The 14533-nt window shown below is 41.0% G+C and overlaps 1 protein-coding gene across 1 annotated transcript in view; it reads right to left on the reverse strand.

The window, feature by feature from the left end:
- LOC115013646 (versican core protein-like) overlaps positions 1–10764 on the reverse strand; it is a 61339-nt gene extending 50575 nt beyond the window's left edge. Inside the window, 6 exon segments of the mRNA XM_029440092.1 lie at positions 1685–1978; positions 3873–3888; positions 3890–4001; positions 4142–4316; positions 5386–5769; positions 10668–10764. Coding sequence (XP_029295952.1) covers positions 1685–1978; positions 3873–3888; positions 3890–4001; positions 4142–4316; positions 5386–5769; positions 10668–10764 — 1078 coding nt within the window.
- Between the last annotated feature and the right edge of the window lie 3769 nt (positions 10765–14533).

Below are 14533 nucleotides of genomic sequence, written 5' to 3' on the forward strand. Positions count from 1 at the left end.
GTTGACCATTACGTACTAGCCCTCTTTTTGGTGAAACTATCTCTGATGTAAGGCGTGAGACATGTTTTTCCCTAACAGGAAAAATAGGGCCTGCACTTAGAGAGTGCATTATCTCACCGCTGCTGTTACTGAGGCCTTTGTTTTCTTCGGACCAATGCAGAGACCAATCAAAGACCAATTATCATCCTTTTCGCTCTGCAACAACCTCCTCTCTCCCTGTCTTTCTGTGTAGTCTAACTGAAGTAGGTTTACATACTTTTTTTGAGATATTATTAAAGCAGGAAATGATGAAGTGAGTCCAACCAAGCAAGGGTACTTGAAAAGCACTTAGACAGGGGCGTAAATACAACAGGACGGAGAGAGCTGACATGGAATACACAGAGCAGGAGGTGAGGGTGGCCTGTTTGTGTGCCCTCTGAACTCCATGGGGACTTATCACCGCGAGAGCTACCATAGCTCAGGGGCAGTAAATGGCCAGACAGGGGACGGCTTATCTGTCCAACCTCTCATTTGTAAAGATGGAAAGGCCAGGTCAGGGGTCACCGAGGATGACTGGATTTAGAAGTCCAGCAGTAGCTTTGTCCATTATCCAAACGTCTGCTCTGATAAGTACAAGTGAGAATGACAGAGGGCAAACTCTGACAGCGGAAACGAGATGAGAAAGGCGTAAAGGGAGTTAGATAGTGAGACTAAAAAGGCTGACAGGTGAGGTATAGTGACTTGCTGCTTCTCTAGATGGTGGCTATCATCTGTCATCTATTTTGTTTTACCCTGGGGATACTGATTAGTTAAGAACACACTTATTTTGAGGAGAGATTAGCATAATTATCCTATCTTCCAGTGAACCATGAACTGTCACAAGGATTTAAAGCTATATTCCCATGGTCTGTAATCACCATGGTTTGCAACATGTGTCCATAGGAAATGCAGAATGCACAATTCATGAATTTCCAGATTCCCAATCAATATTTATTTTGTTACTTGTTTATTTCTTTGTTGTTTTGTTACTTTCTTATGATAGGGATAACAGTTCATTGGACTTTTGGCTTTCTTTAAATGTGATAATATTATATAAAATTAAACATTTGAATATTGTGAACAGTATACGCTTCAGTAGCCTTGATTAGCTGAAAGCAATACATATATATATATTCTTTTTTTTATTTAAATCAGACAGATACTGACTGTTCACAAACTCTTAAGCAAACTATTGGTCATTAATCCCCCATCATAACAAGAATTGCCTTGTCCATTGTTTTTAAAGTAAACAGATAGAGTTATCCACTATAATGTTACTCTCCCCTTGGCTAATTTTGTTGCCATGGAAATGGGCGGGAAACTACAGTTTGACAGTGAGGTAAACTGGACACTGCAATGCTCATAAGTCATCAATCATTCCTCCAGAACAATGAACAAAAGATGAGACAAGTTGTAAACATTTCAAAATGTGAGAATGTGTACAGCAGTGCAAATGAGCAGAAAATGAAAGCAGGGCGCAGAGGCAAATAGGAGATGAGATCATCGCTCCACACAGTCCAGGCATGGTTTTAACAGTGAATGGTCTTTGCCTTCAATTACTGTCTGTCACTGTCTAAACCAAAATATAAACATATACAAACCATTTTTCCATGACATTCTACAAATATACTAAATACTAGCAATAAGACCCTTTGAGTGAGTTTACCTTTGAAACAGTAAGCTCCAAGCTTCATAGTTGGTTCTGGGAAGCCAGTCTGGTTTCTGTAGCGGTACATGGTTCTGACGCCGAGCAGGCCTCCCCCGCACTGCAATCTGGCTACTGCAACAGGGTGTCGTACGCTCCCATCCGAGAGCCAGCCGTAGTCGCATCTGTCCAGACCATGTCGCCAGGCAGCGTGGAGCTGGCCAGGGCTTGCCAGGACAGCATTCCTCTTCTTACACTCTGCACTGGCCTCCGCAAAAGTCATCTTACGGGTCACAGGAGCATAGTACACTTCACCTGAAACAAAGATGGCAAAATGCAATGAAAAGTTAACAAAAAGCATTAACTCAAAGGCAACATGGCAGCAAATCCTCAGTGATCATGGCAGCACAATCGGATTACTCTAAGTAAGCAGACACCCAGGGCAGAGGATTTAATTCACTGTTCAACCAAATCCACAAACATTGGCATGAATCAGTGTATCAAACAGATGGACAGGAACAGCCATTCCGGATGTCATTCTCATCTCAAGCTACAGGTTTTTTGATCATTTTGACCTTTCAGTAGAGACATAGCCCAAAAACAGCTGACAACAGTCACAGCTGTGCAAGGCACAGACCCAAAATATCTCCCACCGATTGTATTTAGGACAACAGTAGTTCATTCATTATATTAAGCTGAGGTGGGATAGCAATGCAGACAATGTGCCCAGCCTGTCAATGAATGTGCCTGTACTTCAGGTCATAACGTTTCCCAGTGAACAAGGTTACACATTCTATGTTTCCTTCCCTCATGATGTTCATGTAAAGGTCATGCCTTCGTAAGGTCCATGCACTGTGGCAATTATGAACATTTATCTTTGCCTGCAGGATAATATAAAAAACAGACTACAGAAAGGCTGGATCTTAAGTGAATCCAAACAACATAACAACAGAGGATGACTGACTGACTACATGTTTTCAGTTAGTCTTGGGTGTAACGTTTCAAATATCCCATGTCGGTTTCATCCCATTGATTTACAATGGCATTGAGATTAGGAGATCCTTTACACCCAGACATGTCTTCCCTATTAAAAAGCAGACAAGAGACATGATATCCTTCACTTTCACCAGCCAAACGTCACTTTTTTACATAGTCATTTTATTGTATGTTTTCTGCCCATTAAACTATATTGATGACTACCAGTAAGTTATTGGTTATCACAACTTTTATATTATTTTTCATCTATGTCTCAAACTCTTCTAGACTATATGATATGATCTATTCAAGGCAAATATGTCTGAACAAATTGTATTGCGTAACTTTATATGCCTGATTATTACACACAACAATGATCCAACTCAGTAAATCAAAGCAACTCTTCAGTAGAGTGTTTAGATGTATGTGTATGTGTGTCAAACCTACTGTTATAAGAACACACATACTCGCCGTGTACAACTGGCCCAGAATATAGTGAGGCCAAAGATGCATTGGAGAGTTTGAAGCATTGCATGTCCCTGGTGGATGTGGGGCGGGGGGTGACGTTCCCTGGCTGACACCATTGTCTACATCTGTTCATAACACTAATAATACAAATGTCATGATACTGACTGATGGCTTCATATTAACAACTAAGTGATTTGCAACTTGTGCCAAAATAAATGAAACTTATATTATGTGCTGTAGCAGGGCTGCACTGTATGAATCCCAGATAAGAAGAGCGACTACAGAGGGCTGACTGGGATGTTAACTCTCATCAAACACTCTGAGTGGAGTTGAGTCTCTCAGCAGCAACAGGCTGGATAATGAACAGACAGTCAAACACTTGTCTGAGAAATGAGGACTTCCCACAAGCAGTGCCAAAGACATTTATAACATTATCACATTTTGGTTGTCAACATTTTCAAAACCATTGTGGTGAAGAATGAATTTTGATTCCTGCTTATGAATGAAATTATTAGGAGCTTCGCCCTCACATTAACTTAACATGTGAAATTGTTTGATGCAACAAAATATGTAAATGATCACACATTGTCACCAATTCAAACAAAACAATTAAGTGTCTTTCCACAGCGGTCTTATAAGCTGTAAAAGTGATTTGCTTTGGCACTGTGATCATTTGAAGGTTTTTGTCATTTCAGAGGGTGTGTCGTGCCTCTAACGACACCTCATTTCTTAGGATTAGAAAAGCCACATCTTGTGGCCGACTTACCATTAAGTTTGTCTGCAGTAACAGTATACATCATAAGTGTTGGTGGGTTTCCTGGTCCCATATGACCTAACACCAGGTTTAGTCAGTAGGTTGCCAAAGCAGCCCTTCCTTGGGTTTGTAATTGGGTATCTGTACAGATAGAAAAGCAAAGCCATTATAAAAGGTCCCATCATCTTACCAAAAAGATTTCACACATCGGAATACAATCAAAGAGTATATCATGGAATAGCAGAACTTAATTTATGGCAGATAATTAAAACGCAGCTAACCTCACTGTCTGGTCAGCAATCCAGCCGGCATCACATTGATCAAAGCCATCCTCATAGGCTGCTTTCAGTTGGTTGTATGTAGCAATGGTTGCTCCAATATTTTGGCAAGTTTGGACAGCCTTCTGGTAGTCCAAAGTGTACCTGCTGGTGCTTGCCCGGTAGTGAAACACAACACCTGGCAACACATAGGAGAACAAATGACCATCCAAAAATGAAACTTAATGAAGTTTTGTACAGAAACTTGAACATAGTGATCTGGAATTCATCAGCATAATTCCAGTGCTATAAATTATGTCAAACGTCCTATAAAGCACACATCATGGGTGAAATAATTGAGTCTCTCGACTTCTTTGGAAAGGGGAAACGCTGCAATAAACCAAGAGGATAAGCGAAATACTGTTACAGTTCACCACAAATGAACAAGATAACTGCAGATGATGCCATGGCCCTGAAATTCTCATATTTGTGGACAGTAAACAGATGCAGAGGATATGATTGATAGACCTAATTAACATTGCAGATAGTTGGAAAAGAGGTTGTGTAGATTGGAAACCAGTGAAAACCAAGACTATCCCAGTATCTCCCACCCATGTTTTCTGCATCCCAAAACATGAGTTATATCTCACAGAATACTTATCAAGTGACACAGAGTGCACATAATGACACTATGTCAAGGAGAGTACTGCACTATTGTTGCATCACCATATACATCATTTAACACAAATTTGAGGAGTGATATTGGGGAATACTGTTATTACTCAGTAAAAGCAAAGTAAAGAGGCTTGGTAACACCCACTGAGTGCCCCACCAAGAGCACAATCTCCACTGACAAGGTAGCACCCGAGATGATAGGGATGGATGAGGTTATAACATAGCTGTTATTCTGCCAACATGTGGGATACTATCCATATTTGGGCTCTAATGGCTTATTGGGTTAGATGGCTGAACACTGGAATTTAAACACTGCGGTACTTGATATGGACAGGGACCCAAATTCCCATCTCTTTTAGAGGCATTGCCTCTAAAAAAAGAACTGAAAACTGTGGTTAGTCTGCGTAACTACTGGGTAGGTGCTGCTATCAAAGTAAGCAGAAGGGCGCCCATAGTTCTCTCATATTGTTTACATTTCTATCACCACTTGTATTGCATTTCACTATTATTAAACCCTTGCAGCTAACCCGTCTATTTTTATACAGTATCTTGAGAGAGCAATATTATATGACGGGGAAAGGTGAATGACTTACCATCGACATCGAGGTTAACGACATCCTGGGTGCCCTCAATGCCGTACATGACCTCACATCGATAAGTGCCCGCATCACTGGCACGCAGCTTGACCATTGTCAATGAGGCGTCGCCTACATCCTTAGGGTGACTGGGCACTGATACGCGGTGTAAGTAGATGGAGTCCATTTTGATCTTTCCATTTTCTGCCACCAGCACTGTGGATTCCACGTCTCCTACTATTTTGGACCATTTGATCCGTACGGAATCTCTGGTATGAATGGACAAGCCATCGAGACTGATCACTGGGGCTGAGGTTGTGATGATGGAGAAGAAGCAGGGAAGAGTTACCTTCCCTGAGAGGGACCCAGTGACTGGTTTGATTATCGATAATGAGTTGGAGGCTGAAACGCAAAAAGCAAAAGGGTTAAATGCATTTCCATATCATATAAATGTATTCACTACTGTATTCTAGGTTTATTTCTTTGCTGCTCTCTTCCATACTATAACATGTCTTTTCTGTTTTCTCTCATTCTAACTGAGGCGAGTAGACATTATAAACTGCCCGACTCATTAGCATTGATGGGGTGTGACAACTACACCCAGCCTAATAAAAGAAAACATGCATCATGGCCTGAAAATGACTCTTGGAAAGTCAAGCCTCATGCTTAAAATGCTGGGTGGGGGAACACATTCAGCACTGACTGCAGCGTATTTACAGTATGTTAGTATGAAGTTAAAGATAATTTGGTTAAACAGTGGAGTCATGATTGCATCAGTTCATGTTAGGCCACTGCTGAGTTCTGTGCATTTTACTTTTCCTTCTAAAATAATCCCTCCTTCACTTACATGATGATGACAGGTAGACCCACACATAAAGAAGTGAAATATGTCATCAGCGTGTCGCACACTAGATAATAATACTTATCTTCCTTATCATGACCTCATACTCTATTCTGAGCTGAAGACGTGCCACTGATGTTGCACACCTACGTTGCAGCAGTGGGTAAGGATATGTAATGTAATCCCACATAATATACTGCAAACACACTTTATTACACTAATGTTAAGACAGATAGGGTTAACCTATACTGTGCTTAACCCCCCCAGGTCTGTTTAACAGTTTTTAACTTTATCTCAGTCTCATCTCACTTCTATGTGATGAGGCGAAGGGGATGTCAGATAGACATGGCTACAGGCTGAATCATGCTTAGCCCTGTGGAGAGGAAGAAGATTCACCTTTTCTTTTTTTTCTTTCTTTCTTTAAGGGGGAGGGGTGGGGGTCACAGGGAACAATGTGGGGAATGCTCTGGAAACAGTGGTGGGACTGCCCCAGAGGCATAGCTGTGTGAGCTTTAACAGAGGGCCTTATTAGGTTGAGGGGTGAGACCATCTGTTATTTCCACACTGGGAGCAGAGTCTAATTGAAAGGTGTCCATCTGTACGGGGCCAGGGGAGCCAGGGGGGCCAGCGGGGCCCGAGATGTAAATTTCAGCGGCCAACACTGTGACCTTCACTATTGAGTATAGTCTCGCAGGTTTCTCAGACAGACGGCGGGAGGGGGACTCATCACAGTCTGCTACTTAAAGAACAGAGTGAAGCTTTAATGCTGTGAGGCACCGCTGACACATCAGACAGTTTGCTGATGATCAGCTGTAAAGTACTAACCAGCTGAATGTTACCATGTGCAATCACTTTAAGTTCGATGAAACTCACAGAGGTGGACAGAAGAAGAGAAGGAGTGAGGGGAAGGGAGAGAGGGGAAGGGAGAGAGGGAGAAAGATAAAGGAAAACAGAGAGAGAGGGGTCGATTTGGGGAGGAGGGAGGGAGAAAGGAGTGACTGAGAAAGAGATAGAGGGAGTAGCATTTACTCATTCAAAACGTACCTGTCGCAGTTGCAGCTTCACAGAGACAATATAACCACAGGATATACTTTATATAGAGTATCATCTGTTGGAAAAATTAAAAAGATGCTTTAGGAAACAATGCATATAAGGCATTTATGTTTTATGTTGTTTCTTATAGTGCTTTTAGTATTTAGTTTGTTGACTTATAATAGATAAATCTGCTTAACATATTTTATATCATGCATTCGCCTTAGAAGAATTAAATGTATTTTACAAAAAAATAAAAATAATCCAGATATTAGTGGAGGCTCCAATCATTTTAACAAATTAATACATTTGCATTTTTTCGAGATAATAATGGATTGTTCTCTCTTTGAAAAGCCAATGGAAACCAGGAACATCACATTAATCTGACATATCATATTAGCTGGCAGATTTAGTTCATTTGTTCACATTAGAAATAGGCAACTAAAGCTTCTTGTGGGGTCGAACTACTGAGTTTTTGGAGACAGGAGGACAGGAGCAGTGAGCCCCCTGTCCTCATTTCCACCCCACTGTGTAAACACAAGTGGTGGGTCGCAGTGGAAGCTGCAAACTGTTATACTCTGTAACAACCAGACACACTATGTAATGGTAATTGGCGCAAAAGATCATCATCTAACATATTTTTGGGAAAAAGTCTATGAGTGTATAGTCCATCCGAAGTCAACGGACCCACCCTAATGAAAACTAAATGAAATGAGACTTTGAAGAGATAATAAGAGAAAGAGGTCCTGGTCTAATAACGTTACATCTCCCGCTAAATTTTCTTCCGATTATTGTAAAAAAAAATAAGAGTTTATATTCTTAGAGAGAGTTGGTTAAACTAAAGGCAGTCGCTGAAGGATTTCTAGGAAATCGAAAAAAAGAGGCATTTCCAAGAAAGTTCAGCATCACACGGGCGTATTATTGGTCGCACATATTTGAATTCAGTAGTCGTTTATGTGGATCTCGGAGATGATCCCCACTATGAAACTAAAATATCAGCTTCTAGGAATAAAATACTGATAGTGTCATGCTGTGAGGAGTTGATTAAAACTTGACTTCTGGTTTTGCTGCCGTTTCTATTACTTGTTCTCTTTTTCTTCACAGAAACACCTGCTACTCGTATAACTGAAGAATTAATAACATTGTATTCATTATTTTAAATTCAAGTGTGAATTTACTATTAAAACTGTGGCGTAATCGGCAATCCGCAGAGCTTACTATGGAAATTCAGTTACTCTACTCAGCAGCGGGACACACCAGTGTAGGTTATCTAAGGACAACTCGGCATCACTGGGTGTGTCCGTGACTGAGAAAGTTAACTGAAATATATGTATTTGTTTAATGTGTCAAATATTTTCTTCATATCAGAATCAAATGTTAAATATTATGAAAACAATAAGCCAACAGGCATTAATTGCCAAGTATCTGGTTTAGAGCAATAGTCTCAATTCAAAGTTTATTCCAAACATAAAAATACTTACGTTTAAAGCTGTTTTATTCCATAAAATACACAAATATCGATATATGTCCTTAAATCCAGTTAGTCCCAGTGCATAACATGGATGCGTAAAAAGTGTCCAAATATGTCCACTCCAAATCGGCGCAACACTTAGCTCCTTGGTGCGCCTTTCTCTTCTCCTAGATGCTCCAGAGTTGCAGGTTCCCACTCCGGGATGATCCTGGTTCTGATCGGAGAGACAGAAACCGTGAAGTGCTGGCAAGCAACAAGTTCAATTTTGCTTAACGCACACTGTTATTTCGTCAGTGTTTGAGAGGAGGGGCAGGAGTGCCCATCTGAAAAGTGAATGAGACACCTTGGGAAGGAGGGGCGGGGGGGGGGGGGGGGGGGGGGACGTAATTTGGCCCTGTGCCTGAGAGGTGGATCTCATCCAATCAGACTGTTCCGAAATCTCGATGATCAATCATTTGTACAGGTGACACTGTCACTTTAAAGTTAGTGCATCTTTACTTCGGACGAGTTCTACGTCTGATGTTTTCATATCATTAAAGTAAACAAATGAGAAATTAATTATGCCAAAAACAAACCTTTCTTATAGGCGTCTCATGTTTATATCGCTTGTTGGTTATAATAAACAACCTTGTTGATTAATTCTCGAGTTGATGGCCTGTAGAGCGCACCAGTCATATCCAAGGGTGCGCAATGGAAACGGGGTGGTGCAGACATGTCTCTGGTTGATTTTGAGTCACAGCCTAATGTGTCCCATTATTTGTTCCAATAACACATTTCTGTCAATATGTTGGAGGCAGTACGTAGCATCCACCCCATCGAGCCACTTTGGACAGTTTTTTTTGGAGTAGCAGGTCTCGTGCCTATCGAATTTCGAGATGCGCAAAGTAAAAAAAAAAAAAGACCAATAAAGTTCGTCTCAAGAATAAGATGTTTAATTTTATACACACATTTTAATGTGAATGTGTTTACATGTTTACATTATGAAGTTTGAAGTTCATCTACATAAATGGATCATCTCAAATGGAAATGGGATATATCTCTGATTAACACCGATTACCTGTCTGGGGAGTCAGCAAACAGTGGTTAACTGTTAACCTTTGTGCTTGTCTTTTCCACACGGGGGAGAGGATGGACCACAGTTTATCAACTCTTTCCTAATAATCACTACGATTGGCTACAACTAGACAGGTAGGAGGGCTTAGCTGAGTAAACTGAGCTCCTGTGTGTGTGTGTGTGTGTGGTGGTGTGTGTGTGTGTGTGTGTGTGTGTGTGTGTGTGTGTGTGTGTGTGTGTATGTGTGTGTGAGTGTATGTGTGTGGTAGGTCATCTGTCAGGCAGTGATTATAACTCCCAGCAGTGGGGGGCAGGGATGAGATGTGTCTCTTACATTTGTTTTAACAGAACAGCAAATCATTTTAATATGTCTGATATAGAGTCCGAATGATCGACGAAAATCCATTTTGGGGGTTCAATGTATGAGGAATCCTCGAGCCAATGACACATATGACATATATTATTTAACAGAAAACTATTTAAAAGTAGACTTATTCATGTTTGAACACTAAATATTTAGTTATTTCTTGAAGATTTATGTGTAAAGGTAGCTGTGTGCAACAAATGATTGTGTAGTAAGACTGCAAAGTTACTTGCAACATATCAAGGTGAGCATTTATGACTCTTCTCTATCGATATGTCCAGTGCATACACTAATCAACATTCATCTTAGTTCTGCCTATTTGTAAGAGTTATAGAAAAAAAGATGTCCTCCAACATACTTGACATAGGAGCCTGTTTTATTTGAACAGTTTAACATCATGAATGACTTTGGCCAGACAGCCTAAGAGACATTTAGGCTTCTGCATGTGAATCAAACTGATGGGCAGGTCTGGTTGCTGACTTTAATGGAGTGGAATACTTGTAAAAAAAATATTGGTGTGGCCTTCTAAAGGCGCTCACCCCAGCTGAGAGCCGGAGCAGAGGTGATGAGCCTCTGACACAGAAGATCGCCGTTGAAGCCCGGGGTCCTTGTAAAGGTTTTAAGTGCCTTTTCCATACCTGTGTGCATTGTAATCATCTCAGGGCTCTGCACCACTTACCCACAGTCTCTCTCCTCTGCAAGGCTAGACTGGTCTGGACAGCCACACTCTGAGAAAGAGAGGAGAAGAGAGAAGCACCGTGTGAGACAGAAAGGGAAGGAGTTAACAGATTGTCAATTTTGACTAATGTCCGATGTCTAACGGCCTGTCACTTACTGTCGCATTAAATCTCCATTAGCCAATTAGAAAACAACACTTAAAGGGACAAATCACCCCAAAATCAACATCTGTCCTCTTAGCTGTAGTGCTATTTAGAGTGTTTCGAAGTTGTTGTGAGTGTTGGAGAAATCGGCTATAAAGGTGTCTCTTTCCAGGAATCATGTCCCGTTTTTTAAGATAATCCATGTAAGAGCAATGTTTTTTCTACCGAACTACATCCGCCAACCGTATCTCCACACAGAAGGAAGCGTGCGTCTACTCATGGATGAAAGACTCATGCACATGACAGCGCGAGATTTAAACATTAATGGCATTCTTTTCGGCTGAGTTGTAACGTTAGCTAGCTGAGTACATGCAGGCTTCCTTCTGCGCGGTGATACAGGCAGGCAGGCGTAGCTTGGTAGAAAGAAAATAGTTCCTATATGAAACTGCTCACATTAAGGTCTTCAGATTATCTTGAGTAACCAGGTAATGATTCTGGAAAGAAACATTGCTGTTGAGTTTTTCAAATGCATTTTTTTGGCACTTTGAGTACTACAAGCCGAGTGCCATCTAGTTCCATTGTATTCAAGAGAAGGCAGACATCTCAACGGCCCGATGTCTTCAACACTCGGCAACTCATACCACAAACAATCTAGATTGATAAATATCACTACAGCTAAGAGGAAAAATATGCTATATTGATTTTGTGATTTATATTGTCCCAAATATATCTTCAACATTGGCGATTTGAGACATTTGGCAATTCATAAGAGGCTCTGACAAAGACAGATTGCATTCTGATGTCAAAGCTCCGGGAAACACGTTTCATACGTTGACCAAACAATTTGAAAAAGAGCTCAAACTGACCTGAACTAGGTGGAATTTGCCACCTGACCCCAGCATAATTAACAACTACTCAGTTCAGAGTTACGGGAATCATTTAATCATTTTACTACTTCACCTTCTGAGTCATCATTAAGTTAAAAGTTGCAAGTCACGCACTGCCATGTAAAACGTATCTACTGTACGTGTAACCCTAGAACTCCTGTTGCCTTTCAGAACCCATAAATCAATGAGTCAAAGAGCCAATCAAAGAGTGTTTGATCCTGGTGATCCGCTGTGCGGGCCCCAAGATGACCCACATATCACATGACCTATAAAGGTGGTGTACCTCCGGCACCATGCCTCCTCAGACAGCATAAAAGGGGCGTCAAATTTCTCTGACCCCAAGGGATCTGTCCTACTAAAACTTTTGAGGGCCAAATCTCCTCTGATTTTAATGTGTTTTATCAATGACATGTCGCCAGATCAGGAGGGTTCTGGTAAAGGAAATCATCCAATATCTACAAGTATAAGCGGAATACAGAACAGCTGGTATCCCTGTGAAGTCACCTGATATGTTTGACGATACGATTGCTCCTGTTTAAAATAAACTTTAATTAATAATAAGTAATAAATGATAGTGTTAAACAAGATGCACAATTTAAGTCTCGAACAAAAGTCAAACCTGTGACCCACAGCATGCTGGGATTTCCCAAGGTACAGGGAAACAAACTTGTGTGTGTGTGTGTGTGTGTGTGTGTGTGTGTGTGTGTGTGTGTGTGTGTGTGTGTTTTGTGAGTGAACCCCCTGTTTAAAGCAGAAAATGTGGGGAAATGAAGTTGTCTTTGGACAGACATGAACCTTGATCCCTTGGAGCCAAGTGTGGAGGCCCAGACCTCCAGACTCTGATCCCTTCAGCTTTAGTGAGAGGCCTAGCGAGGTTAGCGACAGCACAGGAACTGGAATTAATCATGTTTCTTCAGCCCAAAATCAGGTTTTGTTTGTTTTTTTGCGATACCGTCTAAGGAAATAGTACCATGAAGGAAGATTGATGAAAAACAAATGTCTGACTAATATGGGATTATTGAGCAATGGCTAATATTGGAATTTAAGGGTTACATAGATAACAATATATCTTCCGAATTTTAATTGTATTATTTGAAATATTGAACTTGAATTGGGGGGGAAAAGGGTCAAATACTTAAAATTGAACACTATAAAAGATGTCTGTACTACACTTTCTATTCATATATGTGCCAACATAGAGATCAGTAGTCATATTGGCACGTTATTGATCAGGTTCTAATACAGGCTATTACAGTCCTGGTAGTCTATGACATCGTACTTAAAAGTTTCATACAGTATTTCAAAGGAAAATGCACAAAAATGCTAGCCATGTGTAACATGTTTTAGATGAAGTATTTTAGATTTGGCAGTGTTGCAGTAAACAATGAAGTGTGTTTTAATAGAAACACATCCAGACAGCAGCAGCTGAATACCACACACCGCTCGTTTCTACGACTTCCGAACAACATAAAAATAATTAAAAGGAAAAAGACAAAAAGCTGCACACTGCTATTGTGAGGACGACTGCACCAGTGGCACAACTGCCTGGAGTCCTCGGCACTAGGTGTCAATCAACAGGCAGGTGTCAGTCATGGCGGTGACAGCTGGTGGACTGTCGGTCTGACAGGTGTTACAGAGATACGTAAGGTCGCCCCGCTGTCCACTAATTGGTGACTCTAGTGAGAGCCATCAACATGTTCTACCTTTCATTTATATATTTATCTTTTTTCCCTCCACACCTGTGTTACAATTGTACATCTCTCTACTCTTCAGTCATGTGGTGTTGTCAAACAAGTCTCCATCTTATAAAAGGGATGTGTGTTTCCATTAAAAAACCACAGATCTTTTAAAACTACATAACTCATTAAACCCGTTGTGATTCAACCATCCGAACCAAACCTCAGCGCCAAAGTCCTCAAGAAAGCATCAAGTTCTCATGGTGACTGCCTGAGAGGACAGACTGGAACTTCATGAATCACCGCATGTGCCACCTTCTAGCACTTTAATCTGAGAGGATGGCAAAGGAACAAAGACAGAGGAAGAGAGAGAGAGAGAGAGAGAGAGAGAGAGAGAGAGAGAGAGAGAGAGAGAGAGAGAGAGAGAGAGAGAGAGAGAGAGAGAGAGAGAGAGAGAGAGAGAGGTAGGGGGGGGGGGTGTTGATAACCAGAACCAGACCATTCCCACGTCACAGATCTTTGCCAATTGCAGTTAACATATTGCAGCATTGTGGGAACCATTTAATCCTCTAACCTCATCCCTTCTGCTGTAATCACCCATATACATGACCTCTGGGGAATCAGGAGTACAAGATTTCAAATGAAGTATGTGTCATATTTGACAATTTAGCACCAACGTATTTAAAGATGTGTGATCTATGACATTCTTGAGAGTCCCTATAGCAACATTTCCCAGAGAAGTCGTGCTTCTCACTATGCAAACCACAGAAAAAGTCAGACAGTGAGACAGTCAGTTATTAAGCCAGGCAGCAATTAAGCCTACACGAGAGAAGGCCATGTGGACAGCCGTCGATCCTTTGGTCTCTGACCAAGAGGAAGATAATAACATAATGCATTCCCAGCCATGAGAGAAAATCAACTGGAAAAAGTCATTTTGGTTTCTTTGGTTCCAATTACCATTTTAAAGGATGTTTTGGTAAAACTGTAATACAAATCTGTTTCAGTCATCCATTACAATGCT

This window comes from Cottoperca gobio, chromosome 9 (assembly GCF_900634415.1).
Source record: "Cottoperca gobio chromosome 9, fCotGob3.1, whole genome shotgun sequence".
NCBI classification, from domain to species: domain Eukaryota; kingdom Metazoa; phylum Chordata; class Actinopteri; order Perciformes; family Bovichtidae; genus Cottoperca; species Cottoperca gobio.